Genomic DNA, 21059 nt, shown 5'->3' with positions numbered 1-21059 from the left:
AACACTGGATTAATAAATGAATCAATGAACAAGAAAAAAAAAAAGGAAAAGAGAACAGCTGCCCTCAGTAGCTACTGATATGCTGACGCACTTTACTCAGTAGAGATCAGCAGAAGATTGAGACCATCTTGACTAACACAGTGAAACCCTGTCTCTACTAAAAATACAAAAAAGTAGGTGGGTCTGGTGGCACGTGCCTGTAGTCCCAGCTACTCGGGAGGCTGAGGCAGGAGAATCGCTTGATTCTCTGGAGGTTGCGGTGAGCCAAGATCGCGACACTGCACTCCAGCCTGGAGACAGAGACTTCGTCTCAAACAAACAAACAAAAATTTATTTCTGAGGTGTTCTTGTTTCTATGGAGCATGAGCTGTGTATTTTGTGATATTTTGTGGAAATTGTGTCTGGTCACATATTCCACATAACACCCAGCTAAATGTGTAGCCTGTGGCAGATGGGGAAGTAGCTAAGAAACCCTGGAACGACACCCAACTTGCCTAGATCTTGATGCCTGCTGCCGCTGCTTCCCAAAGCCATAGTCCTGCCCTCAGGGCCAACCCCAGGCATGTCCTTCAAATCTTAGGATTCCTAACTGGCTTCCATTCTTGGTTCTAGCTGGCTGTGCTCTTACACTTTTTATAGAAAAAGCACTTCTTATAGGTCGAAGATGCCCTTAGAGCCTGACTCTGAGGTCTGCCTAGTGGCTTGGCAGATAGAATTCTCTCACCTGGCCAGGCATGGTGGCGCACTCCAGTAATCCCAGCACTTTGGGAGACTTCTTATAGGTCGAAGAAGAGGGAAGGATGATGATGGCCAAAGAAAACCTTGACCCCCTCCTCCGTACCTTTCATTCTTCAAGTCTTGATTCTTGCAATATTATTCCTAAGAAGTTGTGAACCTCTGTTTCATCGTATCCCCTTTCTAAGAGGAATGACTTACAGATTTCAGTTCACAAAACGGCTGTATTTTATGAGAGCTTTTTAGGAGTTTTAAAAAAATCAGATTAAAATCTCTTGTTGCTTCAATAATATCTGATCTGTCACATCACACCACATGCCACTGCCATGCCAAGAAGTGGATTTAGTGTTGTGAAAAAGTATACTATATAATTCTGCAGTGTTGGAAAGATAGAAACTCAATAAAAATATGTGAGTGCCTGGTATTTCTGTTAACAGTAAGGCATGATTTTAAATAATCTGATGTCATAATTAATAAAATGTAAAATGACTAACTTCCCCAAAGTGATGCTTGCGTAAACACAGGAAGAAAAATGTGAGTAAAGCAGAATAACTATTTAATTCGTATGCGCTCATTTTGGCAATATCTATTCATATGAGGTCTGCCTAGTTTTGCTTCTGCTGCATGGATTCACAAGCTTCCTTTCATCTCTGTAGTTATATTTTTGAAAACATAAAAGGCTTTGTTTGCTCTTTGAGGAGGGAAATGGGGATCATAGAAAATGTGATTTTTTTTTTTGGCGTGACCTGAGATATAACTGTATCATCCCCAAAAAGATTGTGCTTTATTTTTCAGTCGACTAAGCAGTATGTTCCTGGTAAGTCGTAGAAATGATAGTAACTTTATGAACTTGCATGAATGCTTTGCATTTTTCCATGACAACATGATGCTGGTATTGATGCTTAGTAAGCAGCCTAAGAGACTGCCCCCTTGTAGATGCCAGGCATGGAATGAGAGAATTGAGTTGTGTCTGAGGCATGTATATTTTTACGTCTGGAATTGTCTTTGTGTGTGTGTGTGTATGTTTATTTTTAAAAAGAGAGAAGTAATGGAAAACACCTATTTGACAGTATATGTCCTGGCAAGCTGATTAGCCACCATTATTAAGACATTCTTCTGAGATGAGATGTCTACTGGAATGCCTTTTTTCTCTGTGGCTTAAGAAACTTCCCAGCCCTTGCAGCCCCTAGAGACCCACGGAAGGGTGTCTGTAATGCCTGCATTTGGAAAGGTTGCCCTCTAGTGCCTGCACATTGTTGGCTCACCGAGAACTGTCTTAGGTTACAGGTTGGTATCTCTCCAGGGAATACAGAATACAGTATAAACCAGCCTCCCCTTTCCTGAGTAACGTGAATCTACCATCTGCCACAATTTCTGTGGCAGATTTAAAAGAAAAATCACTATTTAAAAGAAAAAATCACCATTTTTTCTAAATATAAAAATAATACAGGTGCATAGTGAAAACAAATTTTAATATATAGGGCAGTTATAGGGACAAAACCAACAATGGTGTCCTTTGTGAGGACTCTGTACATAAAAGAGTTGCTCTGTGGCCAGTAGTATGAATACCATCTGAATGACTGACAGAATGTGGTGAAATACAAAGCCAGCACCACCTGGCTGTATGGTTTTGGGTGAACTCATTCAACCTCTCTGGCACTTTCTCCTCCTGAAAACTAAGGGGCATGCACACAAGGGGTGATCTGAGGGCCCCTCCTGCTCTTAAGATCTGCTATCTCTATAAAATCACCATTGACCTGCTGTAGCACAGAGCGGCTTCAGAAGCTTTGCACTTCATTGCATTTCAGCTGCAATGACCTTGACATTCCCTACAGCTGCCCACCAGCACGGATCAGGGAGGGTGCCTGTTTGTGTAAGATCAGACCAGGCTGTGAGGTATGTACCAACTGGTGATAAAACTCAGGGGTACCACAGTCTGAGGCTGCAGGTAATTGTTAGGATTATACCACACCTTTGTCAGGAAATGCTTAGTCTGTTTGTACCATGGATTATCTGGTGTGGGAGGGAACACCTCCATCCTGAGTAGTTTGTATATCCCACCGAGCCAGATTTCACTTACAAATACCAAAGTCATACATTCGGGGATTTTGACACCTTACTGCAGCTGTCAAGGACACAAAGAATAAACACCCACTCTTAGCCACTTCTTCCAAGAGCAGGATGTCTTTAATTCCCTATGCTTTTCTTTTCTTTTTTTTTATTACTCATTTTAACAATGGAGATACCTGTAGTTTGTTCAAAAAGACAGCAAATTTATTTTTTTTTTCTGCTTTGCTCTTTAGACATAGTCTGAAGGATAGAAAAATCTAGACGCTGGCAGAGAGCTGCAGAATATGATGTGCTCGGCATTTCCACATTGTAGGAATAAGCCGTATAAATATGGATGTGCATTCCTGTAACGTCATTCTGCAGCATTCCACATTACAACAAAATGGCCCAATTTGAATGAATAAAATATAGTTCTTGTAGCTCACATTCCAGTCTCAACAGTAACTCCATTCATAGCCACCAGCAACATGGAGCGTCAGTTGAGGCACAAGCGTCCACTCTCCCTTCTGCTTATACTTCCCGTGTGTATAAAGAAGGAGCCTGGGGGCTGGGCGTGGTGGCCCACGTCTGTAATCCCAGCACTCTGGGAGGTTGAGGTGAGTGGATCACTTGAGGCCAGGAGTTCAAGACCAGCCTGGCCAGCATGGTGAAACCCCATCTCTACTACAAATACAAAAGTTAGCCGGGTGTGGTGGCACGTGCCTGTAATCCCAGCCACTCGGGGAGACTGAGGCAGGAGAATTGTTTGAACCCCGGAGGAGGAGGTTGCAGTGAGCTGAGATCGTGTGGGTGACAGAGTAAGACTCCATCGCAAGAAGAAAAAAAAAAAAAAAAAAGAAGGAACCTGGGGATATATGTATATTTAAAGATGGGAGGAGTGGTAGTTTATCTCTCTGAAAACTTAAAGGCCAGCTTGTCTTAACAGTCTGGTTTTCAGTGATTATTTCGTAATTCCTCTCATGACAATGCCTGAGTAGTGGGCAGAATTAAAGTAACAAAAAAGACACATTTATCCACATAGTCAACTCACATGACACCTGAGATTGCCAAATAGGTGTGAGCAGTAACCTTAATTGTTGATATAGTAAATCACACAAAATGTCCTAACAGCCGGTCTCCTCTGAGTTGGCTGAAGGAAGCATTCAGAGGAGGTACCACAGGGAGAGCCTGTAGGGGTGAGGCCTTGGCCTTGAGTACCTGAGGATTGTGCACCATGCCTCAGATCCTGAGTCCTGCCCTGGCCTGGGTCCACTGTCTCATCCCGGATGACTGTAGGGCAGTCCTTCGTCTGGACATAGAAACTGTAGCCCTCCTCTTCATCACGGCCACCTCCTCTTCATCACGACCATCCTTTCATCTCAGTTTCTCTTCCTAAGTTCCCCAGCAACCAGCCTGAGTTTGTTTTCTGTGGGGGGATTTCAAGTCAGCTTCTTTACTAAGATGCACACTTTCATTCTAAAAGGCAACAGCATGATGCTGATTTTGCCAGGATGAACATATCTGTGACATTACATGATAGATACACATTCTGCTTCCCTCCCTCCCTCTGCCTCTTCTCCCTCTGCCCTCCCCTGCCAACGTCCCCCAGCTGTTGTAACTGCAGCTGGTCTGCTCTTCCCGGGCCCTGCTCCCTCTTCTTCCCTATGCATTTTCTCTGTTCCCTGTCCCTTCTTCTCGATTTGCCTCTTTAATTCTCAACTTCACCTCCTAACATTACTCTTTTCATTTCTCTGCTTTGTACCAGGCACCTTCTTTTTTCTGCTCTTACTCCATTTTTTTTTTTCTTACCTTGTTCTCTTTTCTATTTGTAGATATAATAGTTACTCCACCTTTGGACAGTATTTCAATTCAGACTGAATTGAAATACATTTTGCCTTATTCTTTTTTTGTCTCTTAAGCATCAGGATGGACCAACAGGAGTATTATAAAAAGGGCCCTAATGAAGTAAAACAGGCTAGGTGCAATGGCTCATGCCTGTAATGCCAGCACTTTGGGAGGCTGAGGCAGGAGGATTGCTTGAGTCCAGGAGCTCCAGACCAGCCTGAGCAACATAGCAAGACCCCACCCAACTCTACAAAAATTTTAAAAATTAGTCGGGCATGGTGGTATGTACCTGTAGTCCCACCTATTTAGGAGGCTGAGGTGGGAGGATTCCTTGAGCCCAGGAGTTTGAGGCTGTAGTGAGCTATGATGGCACTACTGCACTTTAGCCTGGGCAACAGAAGGAGACCCCAACTCTAAAAAATTAAAATTTAATTTTAAAAATTTAAAATGAAGTAAAGTTTAAGTGTGTGTGTGTGTGTGTGTGTGTGTGTGTGTGTGTGTGTGTGTATTGTGATGATGGCAAAAATCCTAACTAAATGGTATTAGAGTGTTAGGCCAGGTCCTCCTTGGAAGTTCATTACCCTTTCCAGCTGGGTGCAGTGGCTCATACCTATAATCCCAGCACTTTAGGAGCCTAATGCAGAAGCATCACTTGAGCGCAGGAGTTTGAGACAAGCCTGGGCATCATGGTGAGACCCCGTCTCTACAAAACAATCTTAAAATTAGCTGGAGAGAAACAGAAGAAAGACATTCTGAAGCAGTGAAGCAGTTCACAATCACCACAAGCAGGTTCTCCAGCATTAGGTATGGTGGTCGATGTGTGTGGTCCTAGCTACTTGGGAGGCTAAGGCAGGAGGATTACTTGAGCCCAGGAGATCGAGGCTGCAGTGAGCTATGATCATGCCACTGCACTCTAGCCTGTGCGTCAGAATGAGACCCTGTCTCACTCAAAAAAAAAAAAAAAAAAGAAATATCCTTTCCACTGTAAGCACAAGAAATGTCCTCATCTCAGCATTGGTAAAAAGCAGACCCCCCCCAACAGGAGATATCTCAGTCTAAGGGGATTTAGAACAGTTTCCAGTTTTTGGCCAACACTCCTAGAGAAGGCTGGACTGGGCGGACACAGGAACCATTCCCACCTCTTCTGCACAGGTCCCCACCCCCTTTCCCAAGGCTGCAGGGTGAGATGGGCCTGTTACCTTGTTACTCCATGTCCTCTTGTCTAACTCCATCCATCGGCTGTTCTAACCATGCCTGCTTATTGATTTGTTTAGAATAGATACTACTTGCTGCTTTCTGTTGGACTTGTTTTTAGAAGATACCCTTTTCAGCCTTTTCCTCCCCACAACCCTTCCAGGCTGCTGACGTTGTACTTCCCTTGCTGAACTTGGCTTTTTGTGTGTGCTCCTTTCCTGTGAGGCTGGGAGAGTCAGGCTCAGGCTGAAATACCAGCAGACCCAATATAAGCCCTTGCCTGGCTGTGCTCCTGACTTGGCATGCTGGGGTCCCCAGGGGGCATGTGGAGGGGACCCTTGGGCTCATCTCTGTTATATCTCTGCAGTCTCACTGCCCACTGTGCAAGGCTGAGGGGGAGCTGGGCAAAGGTGGGTGGATTTGGTACCACTGAGTTCAAAGGGAGAGAAGACATTTCCTTCAAGGGATTCTTCCACCAGGGAACATCAGTGAAGTATTAGAAATACTCTGTCTCTTTATTTCTGCCCCTGGAATAAAGAAGTGCGGTGTCAAATTTATGAGCACCAGTGGAGTGCCATGAAAACAACACTGAATGTTATTTTTAAAAGACCTGAGTTCAGATTCCTTTTGAGCCACTCATTCTTTCCATAAGCTTGGGCCAGTCACCTCTCTCCACTGGGCCTCAGACCTTTTTTGCAAAGTGAGGGGTTTGGAGTAGGTGATTGCTATGGCTTTTTGCAGCTCTGTGGGATTAAATATTAGCCAGATTAGAGATAAATATCAGGCTAGGCACGGTGGCTCACGCCTGTAATCCCAGTACTTTGGGAGGCCAAGGTGTGCAGATTGCTTGAGACCAGGAGTTCGAGACGAGCCTGGGCAACTTGTTGAAACCCCATCTCTACAAAAAATACAAAAGTTAGCTGTGTATGCACCGTGGTGGTTCATGCCTGTAGTCCCAGCTACTTGGAAGGCTGAGGTAGGAGGATCACCTGAGCATGGGAGAATCATCTGAGCCTGGGAATTCAAGGTTGCAATGAGCCGAAATTTGGCCACTGCACTCCAGCCTGGGCAACAGAGTGAGACCCTGTCTCAAACAAACAAACAAACAAACAAACAGAGAAAGATGAACATTTCAGAAAATATATTTTTTGAGGAATATAATGACTATGAAACTTAAGGACCTAGGTCTTAGAGCAGTGGTTCTCAGCTGGGGGCAATTTTACACCCCAGGGGACTTTGGGCAACTTCTGGAGACATTTTTGCTTTTCTAATCTGGCCTGCGTCTACTTGCAAATACTATTTAATCCTTTCTACCCTATTTTCCCCTCCCTTCTCCCTGTACTTTTAGCCACCACTCACCAGTAATCAGTCCCTCTCTGGCTTTTCCCCACTTGGTTCCTCTATCCCCTTTGTCATGGTTAGGTGGCCACAGCAAGGCAAAGAGGATGTCCAGATTGTTCCTATCCTTTACAGGGTTTTAGTATTGATCATGGAAAGACTTGCTGGCTCTGGGGCCTTCTTTGCCTTGGCAGTGACCCATTGTGGCAGAATGCAATGTTCTGGTTTGGGGTCTCAAGCTAAGGGCTGGTGAGGAAGGCTGCAGAAGTATAAATCTTCAAAGTGAATATGTCCCAAAGGGGCTGGAGAGTTGCATCAACTTTTAGGGTCTTGATTTCCCTCACTGGTTCTTACATTTCATGTAACTATTTTCTATACATTTTTTTTTTTGCACTTTTAAAAGACTTTTATATAAATGAATTTATAGGCTAATCAAAAATGTTTGTCATAACATATATCCCAACTTTTGGTTCAGAAAATGTGGCCACCATGCCCACTGGGAAATGTTGGGATCTCCATGAAAGAGGTGGCTGGATGAGAAAGCTCATGGCTTGAAGGTGGGAAAGAAAAAAGAAAAGAAAGTAGAAAACAAATTAACTTATTACAGGATGGCATCGTGGTTTCCTGGCATGGAGTTGAGTCTAGAAATCAGTCGTGCACAAGGTATGCCTCAGTGCTCACTAGATATGCTGGAGAACCTGCTTGTGGTGGTTGTGAACTGCTTCACTGCTTCAGAATGTCTTTCTTCTGTTTCTCTCCAGCAACAGTTGGGCAAGAATATCAAGTTTGGGCAGCGGCCACCCAATGCCATTCCCATGAAGAAGGCAAACAGTGGAGAGGCTAGCTTAGAAGAGGATCTGTTCCTGACCAGTCCCATGGAAATTGTGACTCAGCAGGACATCATCCTCTCAGACCCCGAGAACAAGGTAAGTCTCCTCCAGGGAGTTACTTGATTGATTGCTCATAAACCAGGGCAGGATATTGGGCCTCCAGTAACCCTGGGGTCTGCAGTGGGGGAATTAGAGGGAGGATCTTTTCTGATGAGTGGCTCAGGGCTTAAGGGCACTTCCTGGTAGGTGTCCTGACCTGTAGCCAGCAATGAGGATGGGGAGAAAGAGGAGACATGCCCTTTGCAGGTGGTCTTCCCAGTATCTTTCACTTATGCTTCAAGGCTTATGCCTGCCTCTTCTGGGAAGCTGTACTTGGCCTCACCACAAGCTGTACTACCTTCTCATGCCTTCACTGTGTGTCTTCACCATTTTTTACATGTCTGTACTCCCTATCTATGTCCATGTAACTGTTTTCTCTCCATCTCTAAACATGGGATTCCTTGAGAACAAACTGGGTCTGACATATCTATGTCTCCCTAGGACTGAGCCACTGCCTGCTTTGCAGCACTGCATAATTATTTGTCCAACTGGACTAATTTAAAGGGAAATGAAAAAAGAAATGCGTAGGGGCTCCATGAGACAGAAGACATCAAACAGGCCAACTTGAAGAGTACCTAGCCTGGAAAGAAAGTCACATTGCAGCACTATCCTGTCTAAATTTGATCTCTTGACACTTTGAGCATATCCTGAAATGAGAGTTCTTCCAAAGCAGCAGAAAAGATGCCCTTAGACCTCTTAGGGAAAAAGGAGCAAAGTCCAACCAGTAGTGAGTCAGGAATTCTCTATGTGAGGCACTGGGGTTTCACTTTAAACAAACAAACAAACAAACAAACAAACAAATAAATAAAGCATTCTCTAGGCTTTGCCCATCAGGACCCCTGGGATTTTGCTGGGCGTTATTAAAATGGGCATGCCTCAGAAGAAATCATGCATTATCAACTCATGCGTCGTAAAAGTAGTGAGAAAGATGAGTGATTTGCAGAGGCAAGTGGGGAGCGGATATGAAAAAGGACATTCTTCCCCTGTTGCCCATTGTGACACCTAGCACCCATGCATTGACACCCTTTGTGTGATAGGTCAAGCAGGGATGGGCCCATCTCTCCCAGCAGGTCTAAAATTGCTCTTTCCAACCTCTCCAGTGCTAGGCAGCAGCAACAGCCATCGCCTTGGTGCAGGGGTATCCTGAGGTCTGAAGCAAATGTCCTCCCAGTTACTGATGAGCTCATAAGTGCTGGGCACTGTGGCCTAGGGGATTGTTTGTTCAGCAGGCACTGTCTCAGATATGGGTGTTACAGAGGTGAACAAGATTCTACAAGGGGCTCCCCACCTCTGTAGTTTACACCCTAATGAGAGGGTGTAACAAACAACAAACAAGTCAACAAATATATAAATAGAATCATTTCAGATCAAGAAAAATGCTGGGTGCACAGAAAATAAAACAGGGTAATGGAAAAGTGAGTAACTTGGTGGTGGAGAGGTCTCTTATTTGGATGAGGAGTGTAGCAGGACCCTGGTGGGAGCAAGGAGGGAGGGTAGAGCGAGGTGCCAAGCCAGACTGTATAGACCATGGGAAAAGGGTAAATGCTATTTTGAAGATAATATGAAGCCTTTGAGTCATTTTAAGCAGAGCAGAGACATAATCTGATTTGTATTTTCTGAAGATCCTTCTAAGTGTGGTGTGGAGAGCGGATGGAGGTAGGGCAAGCTGACGTTGCTCTGGAAGGGAAGAAAAGATGCTTTTGTAAGAAATGGCAATACAGGATAGATGGTATCACAGGGGCCAGGCACTGTGGCTCACACCTATAATGCCAGCACTTTGTGAGGCTGAGGTGGGAGGATCACTTGATGCCAGGAGTTTGAGAACGACCTGGGCAATATTTTGTAGAGACCTCATCTCTACAAAAAGTATAAAACAGGCTGGGTGCAGTGGCTCACCCCTGTAATCCCAGCACTTTGGGAGGCCGAGGTGGACGGATCACCTGAGGTCAGGAGTTCGAGATCAGCCTGGCCAACATGGTGAAACCCCATCTCTACTAAAAATACAAAAATTAGCCAGACGCGGTGGCGCATGCCTGTAATCCCAGCTACTCAGGAGGTTGAGGCTGGAGAAGAGCTTGAACCCAGGAGGCAGAGGTTGCAGTGAGCTGAGATCATGCCACTGTACTCCAGACCAGGCGACAGAGCGAGACTCTGTCTCAAAAAAAAAAAAAGAGAGAGATATATATATATGAAAAATTAGCCAAACGTGGCCCATGCCTCTAGTCCCAGCTACCTGAGTGGCTGAGGCTTGAGCCCCACAGTTCTAGGCTGCAGTGAACTGTGATTGTACAACTGCACTCCAGCCTGGGTGACAAAGTGGCGACCCTGTCTCAAAAAAAGAAAAAGAAGATACCACTATAAGAGGCATAGTGAGCCATATGAAAGGCACAAATGACCTCTGGAGGTCTCTTGGGCATGCCTAGGACATGGGGGTATGAATCTTTAGCCTTTTTCTTCTCCCTTTCTGCTGTTTTCTTGGCCCCTCCCTGGTCTTTCACCTTCTCAGCCTAGCTCTTTGCATGTGGAGTTGGTAGGCCTTCTTTCTTCTCACTCATTGCTTAGATGGGGGAGGTGTGGCTGGAGAAGGGGCAGAGGCAGCCAGCAAGGCCAAAGCATTGAGGTTGGAGGCCATGTATGAGACACAGCCCTGCACCCCAGGGAAAGTGGCCGTTGAGCTACTCACACTCTCTCAGGCAGTGGAGAAAAACACAAAGGACCGAGACTGGGGACTACCCAGGTGGGAAACACATTGAACTTGGGGAGAGGCTGGTGCACCCTCTGTGTCTCAGGTAGTGCTGTTGGAGTTTGGATATTAGCATAGTCCCCACTGGGACTCCTGCTGGCTCTCTGAGGCCAGCTGCACCCCTGTGTAGAGGAGGGGGCGGCCCTACCCAGGCACAGACAGTGTCTGGTTATTTGCCCAGAACTTCCTGTTCAGGCCTTTGACTTGAATGCTCTCTTACTGTTCCAGTCCAGTGATACGCTAAGTTCTCTAAGTCCTCTGAATCTCCCTGGAGCTGGAAGTGAGATGGAAGAGAAGGTAATATGATTTGAACTTATTTATTTAACTTCTTTCCTTAGTTAACTTTCATCTTCTCCCTCCTCCCTTTATTTATTTATTTATTTATTTTGCGACCTGCTGCCTCATTTTCCATTCATAAATGTTGCCTGCATATATTTAAATTCCTTCAGAATGCCACTAGTGACAGATGTTGGAGCATCTGTTTCCATAGCAAGGCAACTGCTGGAACTGAACTCTGCTCTGAAAACTAGCCATACTCCCAGCATGCCTGTGTTTGGGGTCCTAGAAGTTGGTAGCTTTCCTCAAAGGATCATGTACTTCAAAACCCTGTTAATTGATTGAAAAAGGCATTCCAGAATACCTGAACTCCAGTCCGTAAGGAAATTAGTCCTCTTATATTTAGAGAAGTAAAACAAAACAAAACAAAAAAAGCACTTTAGCATTTCTCTACTTTTATTTTGTTTTTTTAAACCTGGGACTTTACCGGCAGGAGTGTAAGAACCCTGTGGACTCTTCTCTCCGGGCACCTCTTCTGTAGGAGCCGATCTGCCCCACTGAGAACCTTTCATCTACACAAGGGGACAGACATCCTCCCAAGGCCTGGCAGCCAGTATAGGAATCAGGATCTGCTCCTGAAGAAGGGGATGGCTTAAGACAGTGCTGCCACCCAGACAATGAGGAAGCCAGCTGGGATAACTAGAAACAAAGCACAGCACTTAAATCTCAGCATCAAGTGCTTATCTGCGTCTTCAGTCTGTCACATTTGGCTCCGACTCCTTTTTCTCATGCATCTATTAGGGGATGGAAACAAATGTTTAATTCAGCAACAGCTCAGAATCTGATGCCTATCATGAAGATAACCATAAATAAATGAAAGCTAGAAGGCCAAAGGCTGATTTTTCTGTGCTTCTTGTCATAAATTAATATGTACTGAGCATCCATTTTGCTGTTAGAGCTAGCTGCTTCATCTTTCATCTTTTGTGCATAAATATAGAAGATAATTGCAAAATGCAAGCCCTTCCGCTAAACCTCACCACTCCATGCTTACAGCAGGAACAAACAGATAAACCCTGGCCACATTGGAGCTGCTGGCATAGTGCTACACCCCCTGCAATACTCTGGCATTGTGTGGCCAGGAGCCCTTTGCTTGCTGCCAGCCTGTGAATTCTCTGTAGGTACAGGCGTGGCATCCTACCTTCTGATTCAGTGTGGCCTCTGGGTTCTGGCTGTGTCATGCATTCTCTGATCTTTCCAAATCTACACTTCATCTGAGGTTGTGATTTTTTAGTGATTGCATCTGTATTCTAGAGCTGCAGGCCATTCCACAATTCATCCTTTGAAGGACTGCACTTGTCCCCATGGCAGATTTTTGCCGCTCATTTTTCTCATCAGGTCCCTCTTCCTTTTATCTTCTCAGTGCAGTCAGTACCCTGAGACTTCTTTGGAGTGGTTGTACCAAAACTTTTTTTTTTTTTTTTTTTTTGAGACAGAGTCTTGCTCTGTAGGCTAGGCTGTAGTGCAGCCTAGCGATCTCACTTCACCCTCTGCATCCTGGGTTCAGGGAATTCTCATGCGTCAGCCTCCCCAGCTGGGATTATAGGTGTGCACCACCACACCCGGCTAATTTATTTTTATTTTTAAAATTTTTGGTAGAGATGGGGTTTCGACATGTTGGCCAGACTGGTCTCGAACTCCTGGCCTCAAGTGATCTGCCCGCCTCAGCCTCCCAAAGTGCTGGGATTACAGGTGCGAGCCATCGCGCCCAGCCATACCAAAACATTTTTGCTGATCAGGAATTTCGTGTTCCAGGTATAGATGTTTTGCTTTATTTTCCTTCATTCCTTCAACAAATATTTATTGAGCACTGACCAAATGAGGTTTGCTATGTGGGTGTAAAGGGACCCACACAAAGATGAAAAAAGACACATTCCCGGCCTCAAAGGGACTAAGTGCCGTGTAGGAGCTGAGGCATATATGCAGTGTCTGAGAGTTTAATGGTTCTTAGCACAGAGGTGATCTAGTCCAGTGATCAGCAAACTACTCATTAGTTTAGGCTTTGTGACATGAAGCTACAAGTACTCTCCTTTGTGCCACTCTTCCTTCATAGCACAAAAAGCAACCAAAGACAATGGGTGTGGCTGTGGCCCGGTAAAACTATGATTTTCCAAAACAGGCTGTGGGCAGGATTCGGCATCCTGGCTATGTTTTGCTAATCTCAGAGCTACTCTGAACCTCATATTAATCAAAGCAGGACAACTAGTTCCTAGAAGATATATGACCTTTAAAAGTTAATACCAGTGGACGCTGGCGGAACAAATAGTCAGTGTCCTTTGGTTTCAAAACAGGTGTTCATTTCATTTTCCAAGGAGTCCCCTCTGCTCACCAGCATTCCCTGGGTCAGGCTGGGCAAGGCACGCACTGGAACGAGTGCTACCGTTCTGTGATTTCCTGCAGGTTGTCTTCTGATCCCAACTGACTTTCTATTTTAATCTCTCCTATAGGTTGCTCCCGTTAAACCGTCTCGGCCAAAAAGGCACTTCTCTTCTGCTGGCACCATCGAAAGTGTCAACTTAGATGCCATTCCCCTGGCCATTGCTCGCCTGGACAACAGTGCCGCCAAGCACAAGCTGGCTGTTAAGCCAAAAAAACAGAGGGTGTCAAAGAAGCACAGGTACCTTGCCCAGGTGCGTAGAGCCTGCCCAGGCTGACCAGACAGGTGCCCTTGCCTACTGGGCACTAATTCTACAAGTGGGTTGGCATTGGGGTGGAGCCATGGAAAGACCTGAGTGTCTCCCCATCGGGAACTTGAGTGTGTGACGGTGTTGGGGAATACGCAAGCCTGTTTACTTTCCTCGCCCTTTCTGCCATGAGGCTGGTGGACCTCAGAGGGAGAGGGTGCTTTTGAGGGACTCCAGACCCGTTGTGTTTGCTTTGCAGTGGAAAAGTGGTTTAGCCAATGCTCCCTCAGTTTGACTAGGATAGGCTTCCAAGTCACAAGCTTCAGGGGACATTGATGAAGTCCAGGTCTCTTTTTGCTCATCTATCTAATGCTGGAATATTGGTTTTCCCCTTGTTTGTTCGTATTAAGAAAAGGAATTAGGGAAGGACAAATAAAGGAGCTGTGGGGGGTGGGGGGCGCGGAAACAGAATACACGTCCTTTCCTCCATTCCCACGACAGAGTCTTGCGTGGGGTGATCGATGCCTGAGTTTAGCTATCCCTGAACTTGAGAATACTTGCTTCCAAGTGTTCTTGAGAAATTAAGAGGGACGCTGGCACTGTGAATAGGAAAAGGAACGACTGTGGGTGGAGAAAGCAAAAAGCTAATTGTGTTTCCCTTCCCAATGTTAGGATCCACAACATGAGCAAGGCGGCCTTGAGAGTCGGCCATCCCTGGACCAGAACGGACACCCAGGCGAGGAGAAGCCAACGTGGCAGGAAGAGGAACCCAATCCGCTGGATTCCGAGGAAGAGAGAAGACGCCAAGAAGACTACTGGCGAGAATTGGAGGCCAAGTGCAAGCGGCAAAAGGAGGAAGCAGCCGAGAAGAAACGCTTAGAGGACCAGAGGCTGCAGGCGCTGGAGAGGAGGCTTTGGGAAGAGAACAGAAGGCAGGAGCTGTTGGAGGAGGAGGGCGAGGGGCAGGAGCCGCCTCTAGAGGCGGAAAGGGCGCCGCGGGAAGAGCAGCGGCGGAACATGGAAGCGCCAGGCTGGGAGGACGCCAAGCAGAGGGAGTGGGTGGAGCGCGAGCGCCTGGAGGCCGAGGAGGAGCGGAGGCGTCTGCAGGCCCAGGCCCAGGCGGAGGAGAGGCGGCGGCTGAAGGAGGATGCCAGGCTGAAGGAGCGGAGGCGGCAGGAGGAGGAGGAAGGAAGATGCGCGGAGGAGCTCAGAAGGCAGGAGGAAGAGGAGCCCGAGGGATGGGAAGAGCTGGAACAGCGGGAGGAAGAGGAGGCGCAGGGGCCGCACGATGTGGCGGAGGAGGTTGGGGAGGCCCGGCGGGGCCCGGAGGAGGAGGATCTGGAGGGAGACCAGGATCTGGAGGGAGAGGAGGAGGAGGGCCAGGCGCACCTGGAGGACGCGAGGGTCCAGCTGAGCGAGCTTCTGAACGACTTTGAGGAGAGGCCAGAGGAACAGGAACGCCTGAAAGCCGAAGTTTGCAAGGAGCAGAACCCAGAGGCCGAGCGGGGAAAAGAGCAGCAGGGAAGGAGCGGGGATTTCCAGGAGGCCGCTCGTCCTGGGCCCGAGGAAAAGAGAGAAGAAGGGGACACGGAGCCTCTCCGGAAACAAGAGGGGCCTGTGGAAGCCGCGCAGCCTCCAGTGGAGAGGAAAGAAGCCGCCGCCCCTGAACAAGGCCACAAGGTGGAGGAGCTGCGGTGGCAGGAGGTGGACGAGAGGCAGACCATGCCCCGGCCCTACACGTTCCAGGTGTCCTCCGGGGGGAAGCAGATTCTCTTTCCCAAAGTCAACCTGAGCCCCGTGACGCCCGCAAAGGACAAGGGGCTCACCGCTGCCCCCCAGGAACCAAAGGCCCCCAAAGCCAGCCCAGCCCAGCACGCGCTACCCTCGTCCCAGAGCGTTCCCCACACCGCCATTCTGGTAACGGGCGCGCAGCTCTGCAGCCCGGCCGTCAACCTGAGCCAGATCAAGGACACCGCGTGCAAGTCCCTCCTGGGCTTGGAGGAGAAGAAGCACGCGGACATCCCCGCTGGGGAGAACCCTCCCCGAGGCCCCGGCGACGCGCGGGCGGGCAGCGGGAAGGCTAAGCACCCCCAGGAGTCTCCCAGCGGCGCGTCCGCACTCGCAGAATGGGCTTCCATTCGGTCCAGAATCCTGAAGAATGCCGAGAGTGACCCGCGCAGCAGCGAGAGGGACCAGTCGAGGCCCGGCGATGAGTCCACTCCCAGAGGCCGGTGTGATTCCCGCGGAAACCTCCGGAAGACTCCGCCAGTCAATGCAAAGTTCTCTATTATGCCTGCCTGGCAGAAATTCTCCGATGGTGGCACGGAGACCTCCAAACAGAACGCGGAAGCTGAAAGCATACGAAAAAGACCCATGCTGGTACCCAGCGAAGAGACAGCCCCCCAGCCTCCTCCTATTGGTGTTCGCGAGCTCGGGAAGGGTCTGGAGAAGTCGGAGATGCACCGGGAGCCCGCAGACACCACCGAGGGATGTAAATTTGCCAAAGACCTCCCGTCTTTCCTTGTCCCAAGCCTTCCTTATCCTCCGCAGAAAGTGGTGGCCCAGACAGAGTCCACGACCTCTTCGGACAGTGAGACTGCAAACGGGATAGCAAAGCCAGACCCTGTGATGCCAGGTGGGGAGGAAAAAACCTCACCGTTTGGAGTAAAACTGAGAAGGACCAACTATTCCTTGCGCTTCACCTGCGACCAACAGGCAGAACAGAAGAAGAAGAAGAGGCACAGCAGCACCGGAGACAGCGCAGATGCCGGGCCGCCTGCAGTGGGGAGCGCTCGTGGAGAGAAAGAGATGGAGGGTGTGGCCCTCAAGCATGGTCCATCCCTCCCCCAAGAACGGAAGCAAGCCCCCTCTACCTGGAGGGACTCGGCTGAACCTTCCAGCAGCCGCTCTCTTCCTGTGGCCCACCCTGGGCCCCCACCGGCCAACAGCCAGACCCCGGCTCCAGAGCACGACAAGGCAGCAAACAAAATGCCACTGGCACAGAAGCCAGCATTGGCTCCCAAGCCCAGCAGTCAGACCCCACCGGCATCCCCACTTTCCAAACTGAGCAGGCCCTACTTGGTAGAGCTGCTGTCTCGCCGAGCAGGGAGGCCGGACCCAGAGCCAAGTGAGCCGTCCAAGGAGGGCCAGGAGAGCGGTGACCGCCAGCCACCCTCGCCCCCAGGTCCCGAGGAAAGGAAGGGACAGAAGAGGGATGAGGAGGAAGAGGTGACAGAGAGGAAACCCGCTTCCCCACCTCTGCCTGCCGCTCAGCGAGAGAAACCATCCCAAACACCCGAGGCCGGGAGGAAAGGTAAGTAGCTGCAGCGGGGGAAACTGCTTCCAGCCGAGGTGTCAGAGCCAGGGCATCAAGGAGAGGTCCACACGCAGGTTCGTGAGAATAATTTACCGACAATACAGATTTGAAAAAGGAAAGTTTTGTTAGAACGCTGCAGAACAAAACAATGGGGCGCCTCAGTGAGAGAACTGAGTGCCCTGATGGATTTCCCTTAGGAGCATTTATGGACCTTAAATCAGGAGCTTAGGGGTAATTGGAAGGGTAATTTGGGCCACATGAGCCACGTAGGTCATGATAAATGATTACATTTGTGGACATTTTGGCGCCTTAATGTCAGCAAGGGTTACAAAATGAGTGTTGCCATGACATTCCAGAGATGTCTAGAAATTCTAGTTATAAAAGTTGAAAATCCTGGAACCAGATGCCTACATTAGACACTAGGGAATTTTAATTCTGAATTCCCCAGATAAGGAGTTCTGCCTCTGGATGGTCTGTTTGATGGTCACCAGGTGGTCTGTGCTCCTTGTCTGCCTCTGTCCAGCTCATTGACTATGCCACTACTGCAACCAGAAGTGCCCAATGCCAGAAGTAGCCAGTGGAGCTGGTGTTGGCCACACCTTCATTAATTATAGAGGCCGGTGTGGGATTCCTGAAAGACACTCGTGAGCCATGGTAAGGCTCTTTACTTCTCATTCTTTCAAATTTGGGAAATACTGACTGACTCTGCAGTGTGTCTGCAGTTCACTCTTGGTAATACTTATTTACACAAGCAATAAAAGGTGCCAACACTTAGGTGAATGCCTTTTCGGTTGGCAATAGAAATTGAAATAATAATCCCAGTGACTGAAGATGTCATTAACCATTTTGAGGGGGCCTCACAGTGATGATAAAACTGAAATGTCCCCGACCAGTGTCTTCACTGTATCTCTGGGCAGTAGTGGCACCATGATGGCAGGTTAGGGGACTTTAGGTGTCTCCATCAGGCCTATGGATCCTCTCTATAGGATAATTGACTATCCCCATTTTATGTAAAATGCTCTGCAAATGCAGCTTGGGTCCCCCCCCCCCCCACTGCCCAGCTCACCACTGCAGAGCCCTCCTACAAAGAAATTTTGGAGCAAGCCTTACCTCTGGCTGACCCTGATGTTTCTTCAGATTCAGTGTTTGGGCCAGCAAAGCTGTCAGTTGGATTAGCTTTTGTGCCCCTTCAAAAGAGAACCTTCATCTGATACTTTTTCTTTTCTATTATGCAGAGTGTAGGAGGTAAAGTATGGGTCAAAGCCAAAAGTTACATTTCCCAGAGAAATTGTCCCCTGAGGTTTTTTTGGGAGGGGTGTTTTCTCCTTTGTTCAAATGTTTAGATTTGGGGCAAATTTTGCAGAGAAATGATTTGTTTCCTGAGGAGTGTTGGTCTGGTTACTTGCCTTTACAGAAGACCCCATATATCCATATTTTATTTTATTATTTATTTATTATTATTAATATCTAGAGACAGGGTCTTGCTATTTTGCCCAGGCTGGTGTCGAACTCCTGGGATCATGCATCCCTCCTGCCTCAGCCTCCTGGTAAGTGGGACTACAGGTGTGAACCACCGCACCCAGCTTGTCCTTTTTGAATGGTTCACTTGCTTGGCCTGGTTTCCTGGACAGACATGTTGATCAGCAGTTTGTAGACCATTTCTCTCTAATGATTGCTATTTGTCCTGCTGAATTAGGGGCCCAATTTTGGTTTTGCCACTAGCGTTTGTGGCACTGGCTTTCATGGTATCTGCAAAGTCTCTTTCACAGCCTTGTCTGCTATGTCACTTGCCTTTTCCAAAGAAGTCATGCTTCTGCTCACTTCTTTCTCTTAGGGCTGTCCCCTTGACTATTACAATTTTCTCCCCAAATCTATTACTGTCCCTGTTTTCCTTCCCAGGGGAGCCAGTGAGGACAGATTCTGGGCTGTCACACTCTGCTATTTGAATTTTTCCTGATTCAATACAGAAATAGCCTGAAAGCAAGAATCAGTCTCCATTCACTGGGGTTTTGTTATGCAGCTTACTGCTGTAGGCCAGGACTGGCCAAATTTGTTTGACTGAACACCCCATCAGGATAAAAATGTTAGGCAAGGACCTCCAATTTATTTGTTGGTTGTATACATGTAGTACCATTGTCAGCTAAAACCCCTGGAGCACCAGCTACACTTACACTTAACAACAGTGGATCTAAATCTGCAATTGCAAATCATGGTGCTATTTTTTATTCTCTTTGGCCAACTTCTTGTTGGATCTGATTTCTTTGGAAATAGCAGGCAAAGAGCTCATCACCTCTGCTATTTTCTCATACTTGTATTATTAGTAGTATATTTTCTGCGGGACTTTCTCTGTGCCATATCCCATTTGTCCATTGTGGAAGGGATCATTTAGTTAAAAGGAGATATAAACTCGCCAAACTGCAGAACCTCCCATATGCTATATTCAAGAACCACTGAGAACAAAAAGCACCCACCGCATGCAGCCCCACAAAGCCTTCCCAGCTTCCCTGGAGATTCTTTAAACATACCATTTGTTATAGATAGCCTTTGAATATATGGGCTATGGGGTCACTGCCAGTCAGGGAACTAAGTATTAAAAAAGCTTGATTTTGGCCAGGCATGATGGCTCACACCTATAATCCCAGCACTTTGGGGGCTGAGGTGGGCAGATTGCTTGAGCCTACCAGGAGTTGAGGACCAGCCTGGCAATGTGGTGAAACCCCGTCTCTACAAAAAATACAAAAATTAGCTGGGCATGACGCACACCTGTGGTCCCAGCTACTTGGGAGGCTGAGGTGGGAGGATTGCTTGAGCCTAGCAGATCGAGGCTGCAGTGAGCTGCGAACTCACCACTGCTCTCCAACCTGGGTGACAGAGTGAGACCTTGTCTCAAAAAAAAAACAACAACTTGATTTTGTTTTTATCCTTACATTTAAAAACAGAGAAATAGAAATTCTAATCTTTCTTTCTTAACTCCAGTAAATTGCCTTTCACATTTCCTGTGATATACGCAACTTTTTTTTTTTTTTTGAGACGGAGTCTTGCTCTGTCACCTGGGCTGGAGTGCAGTGGCCAGATCTCAGCTCACTGCAAGCTTCGCCTCCCTGGTTTATGCCATTCTCCTGCCTCAGCCTCCGGAGTAGCTGGGACTACAGGCGCCCGCCACCTCGCCCGGCTAGTTTTTTGTATTTTAGTAGAGACGAGGTTTCACCGTGTTAGCCAGGATGGTCTCGATCTCCTGACCTCGTGATCCGCCCATCTCGGCCTCCCAAAGTGCTGGGATTACAGGCTTGAGCCACCGCGCCCGGCCGATATACGCAACTTTTTTGGAGACCAGTGCTTTATAAAGAGGTCTGCATTCCCAAGGCTGGGGCCAGTGAGGACAAATATGTAGGTTTGTAGGGTGTTGACTCTGAATCTACCTGGTGAGATTAAAACAGCAATGATAATCCCCGTGTGCTTGTACTATAAATGCTTTCAGGCCAGGCACGGTGGCTCACACTATAATCCTGCAGTTTGGGAGGCCAAGGCGGGCAGATCACTTGAGGCAAAGAGTTCGAGATCAGCCTGGCCAACATGGTGAAACCCTGTCTCTACTAAAAGTACAAAAAATTAGCCAAGTGTGGTGGCAGGCACCTGTAATCCCAGCTACTCGGAGGCTGAGGCAGGAGGATTGCTTGAACCCGGGATGCAGAGGTTGCCGTGAGCAGAGATTGTGCCACTGCACTCCAGCCTTGGTGACAGAGCAAGACTCCATCTCAAAAAAAAAAAAAAAAGAAAAAAAACCCTTTCATTATACATAGCATCTCATTCTGAAATTCTAACCTGCTTATGGTGGATAGAACAGAAAAATTGCTTAATATCCCTTTCTCCAAGGAATGCCCTTTGGGAGTAGTGACTAGAACCCTGTGATCCTTGCTCATCTCCTCAGAACTTGAAGAGGCAACTCAGGTAGA

General features: G+C 47.6%; 1 protein-coding gene across 10 annotated transcripts in view; it reads left to right on the top strand.

Moving 5' to 3' along the window:
- CRACD (capping protein inhibiting regulator of actin dynamics) overlaps positions 1 to 21059 on the top strand; it is a 285912-nt gene that overhangs the window by 254524 nt on the left and 10329 nt on the right. For 6 of the 10 annotated variants that reach the window (XM_017849274.1, XM_017849273.1, XM_017849272.1 and 3 more), the window contains 4 exons: positions 7923 to 8087; positions 11062 to 11130; positions 13614 to 13796; positions 14463 to 17103. In XM_017849274.1, the coding sequence (XP_017704763.1) occupies positions 7923 to 8087; positions 11062 to 11130; positions 13614 to 13796; positions 14463 to 17103 (3058 nt within the window). Of the gene's footprint in view, positions 1 to 1530; positions 1553 to 7922; positions 8088 to 9222; positions 9506 to 11061; positions 11131 to 13613; positions 13797 to 14462; positions 17104 to 21059 lie in introns of those variants that run through there. The other 4 variants (XM_017849277.1, XM_017849279.1, XM_017849282.1 and 1 more) reach the window with 4 other exon arrangements.

The sequence above is a fragment of the Rhinopithecus bieti genome, unplaced genomic scaffold (genome assembly GCF_001698545.2).
Source record: "Rhinopithecus bieti isolate Rb0 unplaced genomic scaffold, ASM169854v2 scaffold_31527, whole genome shotgun sequence".
In the NCBI taxonomy this organism is placed as follows: Eukaryota; Metazoa; Chordata; class Mammalia; order Primates; family Cercopithecidae; genus Rhinopithecus; species Rhinopithecus bieti.
This window is presented reverse-complemented; position numbering and strand designations above follow the sequence as displayed.